Source organism: Pararge aegeria, chromosome 18, assembly GCF_905163445.1.
Source record: "Pararge aegeria chromosome 18, ilParAegt1.1, whole genome shotgun sequence".
NCBI classification, from domain to species: Eukaryota; Metazoa; Arthropoda; class Insecta; order Lepidoptera; family Nymphalidae; genus Pararge; species Pararge aegeria.
Window position 1 is genome coordinate 15097457 of NC_053197.1, and position 20850 is coordinate 15118306.

Genomic DNA, 20850 nt, shown 5'->3' on the forward strand with positions numbered 1-20850 from the left:
GTAGAAGAATAATAATAACCAGCTGTGGGAAAAACCTATGAAAAGGAACTAAGTAAGCGTGTCAATTTTAATCTTTAATAGTATTAGTAAGTACCAAAAAATATGAACATAAATAAAATGAACATAACATTTAAAGGTAAAAGTAACCAACGTATTGACTGAAGCTTCGTACACAATATTGCATTCTTATAATATACTTTTATTATACCCGAATGCCATATATGAGTGTGAAGACAGAGTATGTAACGGGATCATAGCTTGGCCAGACGTTACAGATAGTAATAGGTATAAACGTGACAAGTGTTTTGTAATTACATTACAAAAGCAACGTCTGTTACAGATTATGGCCGCGTGCGGAAAGTGACATTGACAGTTCCGAACTGACATTGACACAAATTGCCAACTTGTCAGTTTTACATTGAGTAAAGTTTTAGTTGTCAAAATGCGCAGCACGGAAGTGTTAGTGTTTTTAGTGTTTTGTTTTATTGCCACAGCGCGATGTTCTTTACGAAAAGGTACCTATGTTGTGGAATTATTATTGTGAAGTAACATGATATGTTTATAACTAAATAAACTTGCATCGTAAGAATAATTATTAAAAAGTTAAACAAGGATGTGCAAATAAATCAAACTACATTGTGTTATTAAGTATGAATTGAATAATAAAAAGTTTAATAGAACTGAGAGAGAGTTATGAACTTGTGAATAAAGATTTCATGACCTCTGGCAGGATCGCAGGATCGATTCCCGTTTGAGCTAACTTGGGAATTTAATTTTTTTGTTCTAAATATTCCTCGCATTTTAAATGGTGGGCATGTTTGACTGCGACTCACGAGGTTTTGGGTTCGTTACATATAGCTACTAAATTTTTCCAGCCCTAGTCAAAAATCTGGTGCACGCTACTAGTTACCCCGGTCGGTTCACGAATAGTAGGGGTATCGGGTTGTTCTGTAAATATTTTTTCAGTAGATACCAGCTTCGTTCAAGGAAGTAGGCGTTATCCACCGGTTGGGCATCGAAATGCACGTTTGAGCTGTCAACACCAGTATTTTTAACTAGCATGTGGTGATAATCTTTTTATGCCCACCCACATTAGGGAAGCGTGTTTTGTTATTTCACTATTGGTTAGCCCTTGGCTGCAATCTGACCTGGTGATAATTAAAGAAATAAATAAATATACTATGACAATACAAACATCGCCATCTAGCCCCAAAGTAAGCGTAGCTTGTTTTATGGGTACTAAGATAACTGATGAATAATTTATATACATAAATACTTATAGTATATAGATAAACGACCAAACACTGAAAAACATTCATGTTCATCACACAAATATTGTCCACTTGTGGGAATCGAAACCACGGCCTTGGAATCAGAAAGCAGGGTCGCTGCCCACTGCGCCAATCGGCCTTCATAATCTATGTTGCAGTATTGGATTCTTCGCAGCATCGTACCGGAACGCTCAATCGCTTGGCGGTCGCACTTGGTCAGCTTTGTGCCTCCCTCCAGACAATACCAGAGAAAATTTAAAAATAATAAATAATGTCCCATATTGTAAATGCAAGAGATACGCAGTGCTGTGTTCCAGTCTGAAGGACTGGGGGACGAGTTTTGAATCCCAGAACGCACCTCTAACTTTTAACCGTTATGTGCGTTTTAAGTAAAAAACATATCACTTGCTGCAACGGTGAAGGAAAACATCGCGGCGAAACCTGCATGCCTGTTCTACATAATGTTCTCAAAGGTGTGTGTCCACCAATCCGCACTGGACCAGCGTGGTGTACTACGGCCTTAACCCCTTTCCATTGTGGGAGGAGACCCGTGCTCTGTAGTGGGCCGGTAATGGGTTGATGTGATGATGATTATAGTTAACACCTTCACCTCAGGGTGATTGACACGGAGCGGAACTTTGTATGACGTGCTACTTGCATACCTTGCAAAGAGTTTCTCCGATATAGGCGATGGTTTTTTTTCTCCTTACCTACCTTACCTTCAAGGCTAGAGTGAATAGGCTTTTTCTAGGCAAGCGTGCTCCAACCTAGACCTATTGCTTTGTAACGGACATGATTGTCGTCAAACGCTGGCCTATCGTTAATAATAATAACCATAAATCGGCTTGCATAAGGCGGACCATTTTCTACCAGCCACGTCGGGCGTGCGAGAAAGAGATAGAACACATGCTTAGTCTATAAAAAAGTAAAAAATAAGGGCCAAAATGTAAGCTGTCATTTGTTTAGGTACAGCCATTCCAGTGTGTTAATAATAGAGGTCAGTGAGACCAGATCCTACTTGGTGGCAGTGGTGGCAGTGGCGTGCGCTTGGTTTCTTACCAGGGTATGCCTACAGGAGGAAAATTGCATAAAACGGCAAAAATTCTCCTATACGAGTAATATAAATTTTAGGGTATGCAGTGCTTTCGCGCATGTATGTATGAACTGCACGCCATTGAGTGGTGGTGAGCACTTTAGTCTTATAAGTGGGAGGTTTTAGGTAACTGTGGAATTTCTGTTGAGTTGATCTGGTGCGGCGCAGGGTATTACGCCACGTAAAAACCGATTATCCGGGGTTAAACCGGAGTTTAATATATTATTCTGTTCCGTGTTGATTTTAAGAATTGAATTGTTAACCTTTTATCTCTTTTAAGTGATACAGTATGTTATGTTTAAATCATTAATAAATATCTTCAAACCGGATATGCCCCTAACAGGTTAGCCCGCTACCATATTAGCATGCATCGTCACCATGGTGAAAAAAAAAATAGCACAGTTCTTGTCGAAATCAGTAAACAAATCAAGAATGGTAGATGAACTAATTTTTGTATACTAGCTTTTCACCTTGCAAACCTTCACCTGGATGATCGGATTACGATATACGCAATATATTGATTAATTAAAAACGTTCAGAAACTAAAACCTTATTGAAAATTTTAATTTTAATAAAATATAACTCAAATTGGTTGTATCTGAAACATATTATAGGCACCTTTAAAAGTTTTAAGATTGAGTAAATAAGCTACTATACTTGCATCTCTTAAGTTTTTTTTTTAATTATTATTATATCAAATATATGGAGGGTAGAGGTAAGGAGAGTCATCTTATATGGGAGAAAAGTTGAAAAAGTGTCCAGTTGTTGCGCTAAATAACAGTTCAAAAATCCTCCACAATGGCGCTGGTGGATGCACAGGGTATGGTATGAATGTAGCAATCGTAGATGAATTGAAGTATGCCGAGTTAAAAAATTTAATGTCATTATCGACTAAAGCAGTTAATTATTGAGAATTTCAACAACTTACGTTGTACAAAATATTGTGGTAAATATAACCTTACAGATTTATTATAACCAAACGTGCGTTTAGAGTGATTTTATTTCGTAAACAGTAAATAGTACGGTATTTATATTTGGCGCTTCTTTTAAGAGTTACCCTGATGCAAATGTGGCGCCATCCTAATTTAATACATTTTGACGACACTTTTTCATATACACAGATGACTCTCCTTACCTCTACCCTCCATAATCAAATATAGATGAAGACGATTTCACTTTTTTTATATCTGCCTCTATAGTGATTAACGACTAAGACACAGGGAGGTATCTTTACATCGTTCGAATCCATGTAAAACTGCGGTGCATCGATACTACAGTCGTAGTATCAAAATACCCAACAACTCAATGTCATGAACATAAATATTTGGCAAATATGAATTTATAGTTATTAAAAATTTAATTATTTATCCACGTTATAAATTTACTGTAACAATACACAATAGTGACAAGTCTGCAAGCCGTTCCCCATCGAAGTCCTAAGCTAATTTTGTATCAGTTGGAAAAAAATATTGTTTTTATTTATTTGTCATTTCTGAAGTGAAAACTCTATAGCCACGTATAACAGTTTTTTATGTTTTTTTTTCTTTGAAGCACTCCATTAAGTGTTGATAAAGTTTTACTAATTTTTGCTTAAACAAATGACAAGTTAAATTTATCCATTCTCTAACAATTATTAAGACAAGCGACAGCCAGTTATCAATTTTATAGAGCATTTGTTATGTTTGTTTTTATTACATTATATCGCAGTTCAGATAACGATTAAGTTATCTTACATGTCGAAGTAGGTACCTAAATAGTCTAAACTCGCAGATGCCAGCCACTTTGTCTGCGTAGAATATCTTATATCCCGTGAGCAGTGGCTATATCCGCCACTGCCCGTGAGATTAACTAAGATATTTTCCTGCAGAGCTAGTACGGGCGGGAGATAAAAATTATGTCCCCGATTATATCCACTGACAAGGGATATAATTAACGTGCCCACCTGCTAAAACACGGAAACATGGAATAGGAGAACTTTATCTTATAATACACATATATTATTTGGATATTATTTCCACTTGTGCGCCAGTGCTCTGAGAGTTGATAAAGCTGTGTGAGAAGATACATTTATAAGGTAAAATAGTACCTGTAGAGCTGTGCGGACCAAATGGCACTGAGACCGTCATGGCCTTACTAGATGAGGGGTCAACAGTCACTCTGCTGGTAGACAAAGTCGCCCACCACATAGGAGCCTCCGGACCTGCAAAGAGCCTAGTTATCGAAGGCATAAGCGGTCATCAAATGAAAACGGAAGAATCAAGACATATTAAAATTCGTATCAAAGGTTTATTCTCAAGGACATATGAAGATCTTCAGGCACATACAATCGGACAACTCAACCTTATAGCACAATCCGTAAAGAAAGAAGACATAGAAGATTGCCCCCATCTTAAAGATATAGAAGATCAGCTGATATACGATGGAACGCCACCATCACTGTTAATAGGCCAAGACAACTGGCACTTAATAGTTACAAGAGACTTGAAGACTGGTAGCGCATCAAAGCCCGTGGCATCCCTAACCAGCCTAGGATGGATACTTCACGGCTTGAAGACTGAAACCTCAAAACCCGTCCTCTTCATAAATCACATTCATGAAAAAGAAACTGAAGACATAGATAAACTAATTAAAAACCATTTCAGTCTCGACTCGTTGGGAATAACAGAAAGAAAACCACTAAAAGATCCCGAACAACGAGCCATGGCAATTTTAGAAAAAACAACTCATAGATTGCCCGAAGGAAGATTCGAATGCGGATTACTATGGAAATCCGACGATGAAACTATGCCACAAAATAGAAACAGTGCCTTACGCCGCCTACAAGGCATAGAAAGAAAACTAAATAAAAATGAAGACTTCAAATTAAAATATACTCACCAAATACAAAATCTAATATCCAATGGATATGCCGAACTAGCCACCACAAAACCCACCTCGCCAAGAACCTGGTACCTGCCACATTTCGCAGTAATACATCCACAAAAGGAAAAATTAAGAGTCGTGTTCGACGCCGCCGAACGCACAAATGGCAAAAGTCTAAACGATGCCTTACTATCCGGTCCTGATTTACTACAATCCCTCTTCGGCGTGCTGATAAGGTTCCGCCAAGGCCCGGTAGCCGTCGCAGCCGACATCAAGGAAATGTTTCTCAGAATCGTAATACGAGAAGAAGACAGAGACAGCTTACGATTCCTCTGGAAAGAGAACGAAACAGACGCAGAACCTAAAGAATACAGAATGAAGTCGCTAATATTCGGAGCAACGTCATCACCCTGTTCAGCTATATACGTTAAGAATCGAAATGCTCAAGACTTCCAAGAAAAATATCCCGAGGCTGTGAATGCCATTCAACGTTGTCATTATATGGACGACTATTTACAAAGCTTCCCAACAGTCGAAGAAGCAAAAAGAACAAGTAAAGAAGTGGACCTCATACACAAAAGTGGAGGTTTCGAACTAAGAGGATGGACATCGAATTATCCATCCACTATTAACACAATGGAAATCAACCATCCCGACCACATTAATTTGGGAGACCACGATAAATATGGGAAGACATTGGGCATGATATGGCAAACCAACAACGACGCATTACGATTTACTGTCAGCCTTCGCAACACGCCCGATGACGTCACTAAAGAAACGAGACCACCAACTAAACGCGAAGTCGCAAGCGCTGTCATGTCAGTATTCGACCCGCTAGGTTTAGCCACTCCAGTTTTAATACAAGGAAAAACACTTATACAGCAACTATGGCGCACCGGAATAAATTGGGACGACCACATACCCGACACGCTTAGAGACCATTGGTCAAAATGGCTCAACAACCTAGCATGTCTAAAGGATCTCAACGTTCCACGATGTACAGATTCATGTAACGAGGGGGAACTACATACCTTCGTAGACGCCAGTGAAACCATCTATGCCGCTGCAACATACTGGAAAACTACTATGAACAACCAGGTCAGCATAAAACTAATAGCAGCAAAAGTCAAGGTGGCCCCACTCAAACCTACCTCTATACCACGATTAGAATTACAAGCCGCAGTGCTTGGCTGCCGTCTAGCAAACAGCATTCACCAAGAAATGGACACCAATATTAAGAAGAAGTATTACTGGTCAGACTCTCGAACGGTATTAGCATGGATCAAATCCGACCCACGCACGTTCAAAACCTTCGTCGCACACAGACTAGCTGAAATAGAAGAACTCTCAAAAACATCAGAATGGAGATACGTACCCACTAAACAAAACGTAGCTGACGACGCAACTAGATCGGCACCCCGAAATTTCGACAGCAACCATCGATGGTTCAACGGTCCAGAATTCCTAAAACTTGACTGCAACGAATGGCCTCAAGATCACAGTGATCGCTCACTACAAGTTACGGGCGAAGAAAAAACACAGACAGTAGCCACGGCGCGTCTCGTTCAACCACCTATACCAGACGTCAGTCGTTTCTCATCATGGACACGTTACCTACGAGCCTCAGCACGCTTCATACAAAGCGTCGAAGTTTTTAAAACATTACTAAATAAACCCGACAAAGTCACCGCCACTAAACGAATCGTCAAGGATAAAGCCTGGAAACCGTATAAAAAACAGATGACTCAACAAACACCCACGAATCAAGAACCAACTATAAAAACCGTGAACAAACTAATACCATTATCAAGAAAATACATCAAGCAAGCTGAAACAATGTTGATACAACGAATTCAAAATGACAGTTTTAAGAATGAAATTCAAAACCTTAAAGATCACAAGAAGTTCGCCAAAGGATCCCGCCTAAGAAGACTCACCGCCGTTATAGAAGATGATATAATGCATCTCGAAACTCGCCTATCCGCTGCCAACAACATAGCGATTTCCTACAAAAAACCCATAATACTCGATGGAAAACACCCGATTACACGACTAATCGTGAACCATTACCATCAAGAATACAATCACGGTAATCACAACACGATTATGAACGAGATTCGACAGAAATACTATGTGATATCCCTTCGAAACACCGTCAAAAGTATAGCAAGAGAATGCCAATGGTGTAGAATACACAAAGCCGTTCCTATCACAACACCTTTGGGAGACTTACCGGTGGAACGCCTGCAACACAAACAATACCCGTTCACCTGCACTGCTGTAGATTATTTCGGACCAATAACCATAAAAATTGGCAGAAAAACAGATAAACGCTGGGTGGCTTTATATACATGCCTCACAACGCGAGCAGTTCATCTGGAGATTGCTACATCCTTGTCAGCAGATAACATGATACTCACACTGCGAAGAATGATAGCACGTCGAGGGACACCTAAAACGATGTTTAGCGACAATGGAACAAATTTCATCGGAGCAAATAAAGAAATCAAGACAGCGTTTGAAAAAATGATAGATAAATCCAAAGAAAAAGGAATTCAATGGAAATTCATACCTCCAGGAGCTCCACACATGGGAGGAGCATGGGAGAGACTAGTGCGATCAGTTAAAACCGCACTAACCGCAACCCTTAATACACGACATCCTCAAGAAGAAATATTACATACATTACTTCTAGAAGCAGAACACCTCATAAATTCAAGACCTATAACAGAGGTATCCCTAGATCCAGATGACCAAGAAGGTTTAACTCCAAACCACTTTCTGATTGGAAGATCAAGCGGGCACCTTCGCATGGGAGATTTCACGGACGACGAACTCATCGGCCCCCCAACATGGAAAACATTACAACGCCTCACCGATCACTTCTGGAAACGCTGGCTCAATGAATATCTACCCACGATAACACCGCGATACAACAACAATCAAAATGGATTCATTAACCCAACCATCGGCGACATTGTAATAATAATCGATAATTCTCTTCCCCGAGGCACCTGGCCAAGAGGTGAAATCATCAAAACCTACCCCGGACCAGACGGAAAAACACGTATAGTAGACGTGCGCACTACCGCCGGAATACTAAAGCGACCGGTTTCCCGCCTAGTGAAAATCGCGCAATCTTCTTCCTCAACATGAAGTGCTCCAGATGTCATCTTCGCACGGAGGGGAGACTGTTGAAGATTCACGATACCTAAATTGATTAAGTAAATTAACAAATACTTTTGCGAGACCTTGTATCAAACAGTTGATTATTATAATAAGGAAGTTATGTTTTAATAGTTGATAAGGTAGATATATTGGTTATTTGTATGAAAAATATAAGTTAGTTGCGAGACCTAATCTCCGATAAGTCTATTTAGAGTATATTTTATTAGTAATAAATATAGACGATTTATAGCTGTAAAATTAAACATAAGATTTATTTAAATTAAGCGGTCGATGCTTCCCCGTCACCAACCATACTGAAGCTGACCAATTTGTAAACAACCGCTTCACTCTTTATGTATCACTATCTCTGTCTACTAATATTGCTATCTCTTTTACCTGTATTTGCATCCTTGTCTCATACTCTAATAAAGATACCGATATGCGCGCGCTTCTGTGAGCATAAAACCCCGCCTCACGCGGTCAAATCACGCACTTCACTCGCTGACTCTGAAGCGAACGCATCTCCGGTAAAACGACTACACCTTGTTGTTTTATTTCACTACTGTGGATTGGACTCGTCTACGATCCTCCACAGTCACAAATTCACCAACTCGCAAACTTTACCTGTTTATAATATTAGTATAGATAAAAGCCTGTCAAGGCTTCCGTACAAACTTTCTTCCCGTCAAAACTAACATATTACTCTTAAATAAATAGCTATAGGAACACCTTGACTAAGTATCTATAAATATCCGGATCCGGATATAATACAAGGATCCGAAAAAAATAATTAAACAGTATTGTAATAATACCCTTTGCCCTAAGTGTCTACAAAAACAATAATTCCTTTTACAATCCCATCGTTCGCATGTGCCGCCTTAATATTGATTTAGTATTAAAAATTACAAAAGGATAAATATTTTTAAAAATCAAATTATTAAGCACTATTCCACTTAACTATATAAGTATACATCTTTATATACCTATATATTTCTTGTGTGCGTGTGTATGTCACTGAACTCCTTATAGACGGCTGGACCGATTTGAATGAATTTTTCGGTATGTGTGTGTGTATAGGTGGCATCCTGGATGGTTTAGATTCACAAATCAGCCCGACAGATTGCGCTGGGGTCAGCTAGTAATATATATATATAATAATTTATATTTGAAAAATGCCCTATCAATGCAAACTTCCCCAGCGACCGCGGAGTTCTTGGATAATTAAAGTCAAAGTCAAAAATATCTTTATTCAAGTAGGCCCATAGGTGGCACTTTTGATGCGTACATAAGAATTACACGGTAGTGAGATGATGGCGATAACCACATTCGTAAACTTAAAACTAAAGCTACGAGGGTTCCAAACGCGTCCTGGTCTAAGAAGAAGCCCACAACAAACTTATCCGGGTGTTTTTTGTTTTTTTGTTATCACCATCTCACAATGTCATTTTAAATTATTAGAAGAGCAACCTGGTTAGAGCAATAATTTACACCCAAGCTTTTTTATCGATTACCTAGTCCTTTATACTATAATAGGACTTTTCTATAAGCTTACGTTTAATACAAACTTTGAACTTTTTAAGAGACATTTCCAAGATGTCAATTGGTAGAAAAAAATATAATTTATTTACGTAATTTAATTTATATGTTATTTTTTAATTGACATTCCAAGATTATAAATTTATTATTCCATACAGTAAAATAAATGACATTTTTATTATATTCAGCCGACAAATTTTGATGATTTGGATTTTCTTTATTTTGATGTTTTTTAGTTATTACATAAATGAATTTGTTTAAATTAAGATTTGCCTGTCAGATATTATGGACTAAACATGTATACCTACAATGTTTTATGCAAATAAAAGAATTTGAATTTGAATTTGAACGTCGGTAGTAATGGGTCCGCGGTCCATGAAGAAGTTTTTTTAGTTGGTGCCTTTTTTCAAATAGTTTCATGATCGCCAGATGCAGACTATTGGACTAAGCTAGCTACAGATGAGCTTGAGGAAGCATTGAACGTCAAACGGAACGTTAATCGCGCGAAGAATGTGATCCTCTTCATCGGAGACGGCATGGGACCTAGCACCGTCACAGCCACTAGGATATACAAGGGTGGGGAATCCTTCAAGCTGGCATATGAGACATTCCCACACGTAGGACTGTTAAAGGTAAGGATAATGTATATGTTGCAAAATACCCTACCAACCACAGAATTAAGAACATACAGAAACCGTGTACACGACTAATATTGAAGCGTCAAAAACCACTCCACTTTAGTAGTGTGGTTAGTCGTAGCTTGCAAGTGGTAGCTTGTTTTACTTCACCGCAACAAGATAAAAACGCACATAACTGTTAAAAGTTAGAGGTTGGCAGTGGCGTCCGTCGTGTTTATGAGCCATGTAGAAAAGTTTTAGGGTAGGCAGTGCCCTTGTGCTTGTATGAAGTGCACGCCACATACGTGCCGGGATCGTCGAAAATATCCCGTGAAAGAAGGATCACCCACTACCGCTAGCTACTTCGCTAAATCTGAAAGTGGACGTAACAATATGAATATAAGAAGCAAAAATAAACTCGTTCTGCAGTTTACTAGGCTACATATCTGCTAATTCATTCAACGACAATTGTATATTATTTTATAACAGATTACCGAATGAAATCTGCGAGATGTCTCTCAATGAATTCAAAGTTTATATAAAAAGTAAGCTTACAGAAATATCCTATTATAATAATGATAAGGATATATGCGGATATAATTTCATAGATTAATATTAATTAACTTTGAGATGGTGGCAACAAAAAAATTGCCCGGCCAAGTTTGTTTTGGGCTCTTCTTAGGCCAGGGCGCGTTTGGTACACTCGTAGCTTTAGGTTTAGTTGGCGAACGAAGTTATCACCATCCCCTTACAATTATGTAAACATATATGTATGAACGGTTCATAAGTGCCTTGGATAGGCCTGAATGAATAAAGGACATGAATTTGAATTTAATATGAAATAAAAAAAAATGTCTCTTTCTAGACTTACTCAGCTGACAAGATGGTGCCGGATTCCGCGAGCACGGCCACAGCTTTGCTTTGCGGAGTGAAGGTGAACCAGTACACGGTTGGCGTGGACTCCACTGTTAAGCATAAAGACTGTGCTGCTTCTCTCAATCCCAAAGCACACCTGGATTCTTTGGCTGCTTTAGCCTTGAAAGCTGGAAAGAGTGCAGGTAAAAGATCTCCAGTGAAGTGGAGACATCTTGCAATAAAACAAACAGATTATTGTAAGATGATCATTCAACATTCTTATTGGAATATAAATTCGTTAAATAAACTCGATTAGTAAAGTAATAGAATACCGTTGAAAACTTTTGGCTATGGAATTGAATGACATACTTTTGTACAAGCCGTTTATCTCATGTTGAAACCTTCGGGGGTGATATTGAAAAACTGTGTAGAACGTAATTTCTTTATTTTTAATCGAAAGCCCAAATATCAATTTTCGTGTTTATAAATTGAATAAAATATCTGCGCGATGAAGGACTTACATACATTTAACCATTTTTCCTACCCTATCTACGTTACTACGTATTTTCTAATTTTAAAAACTGTTAAACTCGTGTTTCTTAGTTTTTAAAGAAATGTCCCATTGATATCGACACCATTTGAAAAATTATAGATTTTTATAGAAACTTTCTTCTACTGTTTTCTTTCTTCTACACCGCACGCACCTCAAGAATGTTGAAAGAAAATTCTCAGATGCTATCAAACTACGTTCAGCCGTTATGGCTATAAGTCTGAAATTCAGTCAGTACAAAGCCTTTTTTACACGCTTTATATTAGCTTCACCTGTATGTATGTTTGTAACCGACACCTTTAAGCTCGATTTTGTCCTACTTTGAACGATCAGATTTCGTTCAAACTTTGTAGACATATCGAGGACCGATGACAATACACTAATTTAAGTGAGTAAGAGATTATTCCAATTTTTTACATATTTTACTCGATTATACGTAAAGATGTTTGATACTTTTTTCAGGCTTCGTGACAACAATGCGCGTCACACATGCCACTTTGAACGATCAGATTTCGTTCTGTAACTTTGTAGACATATCGAGGACCGATGACAATACACTATTTGAGAAGATTATTTCTATTTTTTACATATTTTACTCGATTATACGTATAGATGTTTGATACTTTTTCCAGGCTTCGTGACAACAATGCGCGTCACACATGCCACTCCGGGTCCACTTTACGCCCACTGCGCTACCAGAGCGTGGGAGTGCGATGGGGACATGCCCGCTGAGGCAGAAAACTGTAAAGACATCGCAAGACAATTAGTTGAGGATTGGCCGGGAAGAGACCTCAACGTAAGTCATCATCATCATCACATCAACCCATTACCGGCCCACTACAGCACGGGTCCACCACGCTGGCCCAGTGCGGATTGGTGGACTCCACACACCTTTGAGAATATTATGTAGAAATCTCAGGTAGTTATGCAGGTTTACTCACGATGTTTTCCTTCACTATGAAGCAAGTGATATTTAAATTACCTAAAACGCACGTAACTTCGAAAAGTTAGAGGTGCGAACTGGGACTCGAACTCTGCCCCCCGAAAATTAAGTTGAATTTATACCCAATGCGCTATCACCGCTTCCCCTATTCCCCTTATATAGCTAAACGTGGGTAAGTGCTCAGTTTAACTATGTATTATATTAAGTGATACGATCTACGTTACTAAGCGGATATAAGCATTGTATCCGAAACGATGTGAAAATACGTATGTAAAAAAACTCAACTCGTTTGTTCTCGCTCTTGTTGTCCTAATCCTAAGGTTGCCTGGCAGATATCGCTTCAAAGCGATAAGGCCGCCTTTTGTATTCTAATCCAGTCTTTGTTTTTTCTCGACTTGTCATTTATTTTCCTAACTGTGTAGTGGTGTACAAATAAAGAGTTTAAATAAATAAAAAAACCCGTTTTCGGATATTTCAATTAATTCATGTATTTGAATACATTGAAATTGAAATATCCGAAATCGGGTTTTTTTTATATTTATTTTTTTTTTATTTTTTTTCATACTTAGTAATAATTGACGGACCAAGCAGATGCCCAAAACTGTATTTTCTTCTATTTTTGTAAAAGTCAAAGTCAAAGTCAAATATTTCTTTACTAGCTGTTGCCCGCGACTTCGTCTGCGTTTGATTTTGTTTTTTGATGTGGCATTCAATTTAGTTGTAGTACTAAAAAATATTTCAGTATCGCCTAAGCCTTAAATGAGGGGTTCTGTCCTCTATCTCCAACCACATTCAGATCTTCACAAAGTTTGGGGAAAATTAAACGCATATTATAACCTCTATAGTCCAAAAATAATTATTTAAATCGGTTATAATTTGTCGGAGTTATGGTGTAAAATCGTCAAACACTTTCATCCCCTCCCCCAAAGGAACCGAGCTTAATATCTGGATAAAAATTATCCTATATTACTTCTAACACTTCCAAGCATGTTTACAAAGTTTCATGAGGATCGGTTAAGCATTTTTTGCGTGAAAGCGTAACAAACAAACTTACATTGACATTTATGATATTAATAGTTAGTAGGGATAGGGATAGGGATCGGGATAGGGATAGGGATTATAAGCACATAGATGGCATTTTTGATGCGTACATTACATGTAAAATATGACATAGAAGTGAGTTGTCTTGACTGTATCTCGGCCGCCGTACATTTTTTAAGACAGTTCATACATTTTCTGCTAGTAAGCCCGTTACCATTTTAGACATCGTAATTTACCAGCAGGCTAATTTGTGGTATATATATAATAGGTAATTATGGGAGGCGGTAGACAAGGCCTCACGCCGAACTCTACGGGCACTCCCACCGACCCCACCAGCTCCTGGGCCTGCTCCCGACGGGACGGCAGGAATCTGATCGGAGAGTACAAGAAGGATAAAGAAGCTAGAAGACTGAAATACAGCGTGGTGTCTAATACTAGAGAATTGCGGGAGTTTAATACGACTGATTATCTGCTAGGTAAGTTTTAACTTTTCGTGGTTCATCAACAATAATTCCAGGCGGGACACGCGGGTTTATGAATCGTCTTGCTCCATGATCTTATATATTTGTATATATGTCATGTTTTATATACAACGTGTAACGGAATTACGAATACTGTAGATGGGTGCATAAGTACATTTCCTAAAGAATCTCACTGTAAAAATATTAAATCAAAAAAAGCATATTTTACCCACGCAGGAAATTTCAAAACAGTAAACTCTGAGCGTAAGCCATTTTGGGACCACACACGCAATTATATAATAACTCTTCTGTTTTTGTTTCTGTCCTAAAAATGTGTATGACGTTTTCTAATAAACACTTTTTCTTCTTTCCTGCAAACTACCTTATCTTTTTAACAGATAGTTGGATTGGATAACGTGGGTATGTAAAGATTTTCATCCTTTTTAGGTATATTCGCCAACGAGCACTTACGATACGAGAGTGAAAGAAACAAGGCGGCGGATGGCATGCCATCGATCAGTGAAATGACAGAAGCTGCGATCAAAGTGCTGCAAAGAAATTCCAACGGATTCTTTCTTATGGTTTGCACATTGATTTAATATTACTATCGTGGTTTGAGCTTGAAGTTTAATAGAATTTAGCGATAAGGCCGACCCCATTACCCATTACCGGAACATTCCACAGTGAGAATTGGTCGACATGCCTTTGAGAACATGCATTATGAGAACAGGCATACGCTATGCAGGTTCCCTCGCGATGTTTACTTTCACCGTTGAAGCAAGTGTTATTTTAATTGCTTAAAACGAACACAACTCTAGAACTCTAGAACTTTTTTTTTATGTTTATAGACGAGCGCTCACAGCTGATGGTAAGCGATGATGCAGCCTAAGGTGGAGCGCGCTTGCCTAGAAGATGCCTATTCACTCTTACACAGTGAGAGGTTCGTGCTGGGATTCGAACACGGTTCCCCCAAAGCAATGCCAAAATCGTAGCCTCAAGGCTATCTGCTTTTTACAGATGTACCTATATTTCTCTCGCAGATTGAAGGTGGTAATATAGATATGGCTCATCACCGTGGCCGAGCCAAGGTAGCGATAAACGAGTCCTCAGCCATGGACGATGCGGTGAGGCTGGCAGTCAGTATGACAGATGAGAGAGACACGCTCATCGTGGTGACAAGCGATCATGCGCACGCTCTGCAGATCAACGGATATCCTGACAGAGGGTCCAATCTTTTTGGTAAGACGTCATAATTTGTATCACTACATTACATACTATCAATTTTTTTACCAAAACTTTAATCGATTCGTAGCCTTACAAGATTTGCTGACTTGCAATCGAGGAGTCCTTTTTGAGTACAGAAATACTTGAACATCGTGGTAAAATGGATCTTATGCTCCCTTTATTAGAGCTCGAATTTGCCTACAGTTTTTTAGTTCGGGCTTTTGACAGAACATTTGTAAAACACATATAAGAAGTACATTTCATTTGCGATTTTAAAGCGAGTACCTTTAGTCGAGTTTTACTTTGACTATATGCATTTAATTTTATTAATAAACGTACGTCTGTACTAAGTTCTACGTAAAACAAGTTATTATCATCTGTTGTGTGGCTCAATAAGTTGTTAAAAATGTTTAGTTTATATGCTGTAAAGTTTTAAAAAGTTGGTGTAACCTGCTAAACTGTAAGTAATATATTATTTATTTGTTCAACCTAGGCTAGTCACTAGGATATGAGCTGTAATACAATTATTAAATTAATAAAGATATTTTAAAAACAAACAAAAACTTTGAGTATACAGAGTTTTATATGCGAAAACGATCCCTCGATTGCGAGCGACCAAATCTTTCTTGTACTAAGGCTACAGGTCGACAGTAACTCCTAGTAAGATTCAAAATAATTGAACTTTTATCATCATCATTCCATAAAGGGCCTACTAGAGGGCACGGGTCTTCTTTTAGAATGAGATGGGTTTAGGCCGTAGTCCACCACGCTGGCCCAGTACGGATTCCTAGTATTATTCCTAGATTAATGGCTATTGATTATGATTATTCAATCTACCTTATGTCGTTACCTTATTACTTGTTGATCAGAAAAAAGTAATTGTCACCATTCCGCGGGTGTCTAACGAAGCGATTAAGGAAATCTAACGAAGAACGGTCAGCAGCGTCCAAAGTCAAAGTCAAATATTTCTTTATTCAAATAGGCACATAGATGGCACTTTTGTTTTACATGTAAAATATGAAATAGGAGTGTGTTGATGGCGATAAATAAATTCGTCAACTTAAAACTAAAGCTACGAGGGTTCCAAACGCGCCCTGGTCTAAGAAGAAGCCCACAACAAACTTAGCCGGTTGTTATTTTTTTTTGTTATCACCATCTCACATTGTCCTTTAGAAACTATTAAAGAAGCAATCTGGTTAGAGCAATAAAACCTCCTCTGTACCATCTACTGCGGTCACCAACCCGTCTGCCCAGCGTGTTGATTGGGAGGTGTCTTTAGTCCAACAGTGAAATGTTATAGGCTTCTAATGTTGTACCTACTTATTGAAGCGAAACTTCTTTAGAATCGTTGTGATTTCAAACCGGACGCAACGAAAAAAATAAATAAATATAAATAAATAAATATACTACAACAATACACATATCGCCATCTAGCCCCTAAGTAAGTAAGTAAGTTATGGGTACTAAGATGACTGATGAATATTTTTATGATTAGGATACATAAACTTATAATATACATATAAACACCCAGACACTGAAAAACATTCATGCTCATCACACAAACATTTTCCAGTCGTGGGAATCGAACCCACGGCCTTGGACTCAGAAAGCAGGGTCGCTGCCCACTGCGCCAATCGGCCGTCAATCATAAAACGACAGGTAACAGACACAAATATAAAAATGTGTAGGATGAAGCCAGCGAAGAAAGAGACAGAAAGGGGATACATACTATTTTATCTGTTTTTTTCCTATTTAAGTTACCAAGGAAACCGAATAATATCTAGATAAATAAACAAACACATAAATGTAAAGGACAGAGTGATTAAGAAAACATTAAACATTTCTTTACCATGGAAACTAAATAATAAACCTTACATTTATTCTAATAGTTCTGACTACAGCCACCTCAATCTCTCGTAGGCTACTTTTCAGAAGTTACACTTCCGCCGTATGTGAATAAATTTCACAGGATTTTTTTTTTATTTCAGGATCGATAGGTCCGTCTAAGCACGACGGTCTGAACTACACTATACTATCCTACGGGACCGGCGGGCCGGGCTCCTTCCAGTACACGGTAGAAACCAACGAGAACGGAAGTCACGTAGTCAGACAAGACCCCAGTAAAGTTGACACAAATAGTTTCAAGTACGAGCAAATAGCTGCTATACCCCTTGACGAGAACATACACGGGGGTGTAGATGTTGCGGTATATGCTAGGGGTAAGTGTTAAGTCACTATTTTTATAAGTGTAAGGATAGAACCCCCCCCCCCCCCCCCCCCCCCCCTATGAAGTGGACATCCTATGGATACGTACAAAACGCTTGAATACAATGATGCCATGTACGCCGTGACAACCAAAACATCAATTGTGCTTACAACATTGATGTGGTAAGAGACCTTGTAGAGATCAAGGGCTGAGACATTATAAAAACCCACATCACATCTATTTGTTTTAGATCACTTTGAAATGAAAACTTAAATCTTTAATTATATCATAGAATTAAGAAGATACAGAACCCGTGTACATGACTTATATTGAAGCATCAAAAACCCCTCCACTTTAGTAGTGTTTCTCGGTTAGTTCATTAGCAGTTGACAATAATTATTTTACCTCTTATGTTCCAAACGTTTACCATTAAATGGGGAAATGGGAATAGTTTGTGAGCTAGCAACATTCCGCGGGTGTGAAGTGAAATGTGCGCGGGGCTTTTTCACACAATGCACGACATGCAGTAATGGCTGCATGTTCTTCGGTGGATACCGATTTACGAAGATCTACGAGATTCTATGACAATTGCACGACTCATGATGCGAAGCATCAGAGAGTGCTTTACGATCGAAAAATATTTTTCGCCTCATTTCGGCGGCTATTTTTATTATTATAGCCTTGTTAGTTCACGTAATCAAGATATTTTGCATACTATTGTCGAGATAATTTAATGGAGATTAATTCCATACTTTTAAAAAATTGATTTACTGCAATAGAATTGGAAAAAAACACCAAAATAGGTCAAAAATTTTTCCTGTCCGTCATGTGTGAAACCCGAAAACACTCTAACTTGTGAAAAAATCCATTATTTGAGTTAATTTTTTTTTTTTTAATTCTAATCGACGATTGTAGGTCACTGAATGCGAATGATTAATTAATTCAGTGTAGTTTAATTGCACGAGTCGTGCACTTTTGGATTTTCCAATTTTCTTTTCCTTCTATGCATCCTGCATCAAACCATGTTACCATCACAGAAGTCATACTTTATGTATTTATTATCTGTTGTAATTTTATAGTAATTGAAGAGTCAAGAAGATTGACTACCTGATAGTTAGCGGAAAACTATCGCCTTTAAACAAAGCAAGACTTCTCAGGGCACGAAAGGAACACGAGAAGTGCCGCCCTGTGTTAAGCCACATGTGTCTGTAATTACACGGGCAACCACGCTGTCATTGTGGTATTTTATTAATTAAACCTATACTTATAGTTTTATATTTACTTCAATATGAACAGGATCACCAGCTCCACCTCCAAGGTTACTCTAACTTTGTTACTCTATCTACCACAGACTCGTAACATGTCTTAATCACAATGATTAACTAGGAGTATACAAACATAAATGTTGCTACTGACAAACAACCTCCAGTCCTGAACACAGTATGGCTGCTAGGCGACGGAAATATACATGGCGGTTTAAGTTCCCTGGGAAAGCTGTCACAAAAAGCTATAATATTATTTACTATGCCGAATTTTACCTGAATCCGATGACACGTCGGTGAAGGAAAACATCGTGAGGAAACCTACATGCCTGAGAGTTCTCCATAACGTTCTCAGAGGAATGTTCAGGACCGGCAGCGTGGTGGACTACGGCCTAAAACCCCGTCTCATTCTTAGAGGAGACTAGCGCCCAATAGTGGGCCGGTAGTGGGTTGATAATAATGAAGTTCTTTTTTTTTCAGGTCCCTACGCCCATTTGTTCCACAACGTCCACGAGCAGAACTACGTTTACCACGTGATATCTTACGCTGCGAGTATTGGTCCATACTCTACGGGGCACGCCCTGCAAATAAATGTTGCCATATATTTGACAACTCTACTAACATTGGTAGGATTTAGTGTATGACTTTTCCTGAATGGACATTTTAGAAGTCAATTGTTTTAGTATTAGGCTTAATTCATCGTTATCCTTACTTACATTACTATTCTGAAATATTTACTTGTTCTTTACTTTCATGTTAATTTCAAAGAAACTTAAGCTTGATGGTACTTTTAAAAATGATATACATTACAAATTTTTAATAATGATTGGACTTGAAGGCTTTGTTTTCTGGTGATCCTACTAATAGGTCCTCCCTAGTGAAACAATCTGAAGATTGTAATAGACACAGCTCAATACGTCGTTAAGAACATACTGGAACCGTGTACACGACTAATATCCAAAAGCCACTCCACTTTAATGGTGTTTCTCGAAAGGGCGGTTAGTCACTTTATACCATTTAGCAGTTGAAAGTAATTATATAATCTCTAAAGTTCTAAGTTCTAAACGTTTACCATAAAATGGGAAAAAGTTTGTGAGCTAGCAACATTCGAGTGTGAAGAAAGAAGTGCCCGGGGCGTTTTCAGTGTTTTTAAACTCATTGCACTGCATTCAATAACGGTTGAATTAGGGTTTTGTATGTTCTTCATTATGTGCCTAGCCCCCGACCCGTTTGCCCTTCCGGCTTCCGGCTTTTGTTTACACCATCACCTATATAGTAACACTGATCATAATATTAAATCAATGTTTAATAGTATGAAACGTCTTCAAATCAAGAGTGAAGAGGCATCTTCTAGGCGCTCCGCTTAGTCTAAATCATCAGGTATGATTGCAATCAAACGTTACGACTGTATCTAAAAAATCTCGCAATATGTATCATTGTTTAATAACCACAACTGAATTGATTTGTAAAAAAAATTGCGCTTTCTGTTAATCATATGACTGTACATTTTTGTAAAGCAATGTGTGATATATTAAATTTTTGTAATAAACTGAGTGCCTAATTGAAAATATCTAGCATTTTTCTATACTTTTATTTAATTAAGTTATAAAATAAAATACGGGTTTTTTCAACTACTTTATTGCCTAATTACATCAATAAGGTACATTAAGAAGTAGTTACTTTTACATATAAAATTATTTAATTAGAACAATAACAAGTTTGTACTGAAATAAAAAATATAAATGTAAAACATACAAT

At 38.1% G+C, this 20850-nt stretch overlaps 1 protein-coding gene across 2 annotated transcripts; it reads left to right on the forward strand.

The window, feature by feature from the left end:
• Positions 1-442: 442 nt before the first annotated feature.
• On the forward strand, positions 443-20672 carry LOC120631437 (alkaline phosphatase-like). 2 transcript variants are annotated; one of them, XM_039901016.1, is made up of 9 exons: positions 443-515; positions 10363-10565; positions 11416-11608; positions 12588-12751; positions 14208-14415; positions 14848-14981; positions 15441-15639; positions 17613-17843; positions 19573-20671. In XM_039901016.1, exons 1-9 carry the CDS (start codon positions 443-445, stop codon positions 19734-19736), a joined length of 1569 nt encoding a protein of 522 aa, XP_039756950.1. In that variant the 3' UTR covers positions 19737-20671. The 2 variants fall into 2 exon arrangements, with proteins under 2 accessions (XP_039756950.1, XP_039756951.1); XM_039901017.1 differs by lacking the exon at positions 10363-10565 and having other exon boundaries at positions 453-515; positions 19573-20672.
• The last annotated feature ends 178 nt before the right edge of the window (positions 20673-20850 follow it).

Excerpts from the sequence above, each read along its gene's own strand:
- LOC120631437 (XM_039901016.1), top strand. The coding sequence starts at position 443 with ATGCGCAGCACGGAAGTGTTAGTGTTTTTAGTGTTTTGTTTTATTGCC. Across the intron at positions 15,640-17,612 it reads CAGAGGGTCCAATCTTTTTG|GATCGATAGGTCCGTCTAAG; the intron begins GTAAGACGTCAT and ends TTTTTATTTCAG. Across the intron at positions 17,844-19,572 it reads TGTTGCGGTATATGCTAGGG|GTCCCTACGCCCATTTGTTC; the intron begins GTAAGTGTTAAG and ends TTTTTTTTTCAG.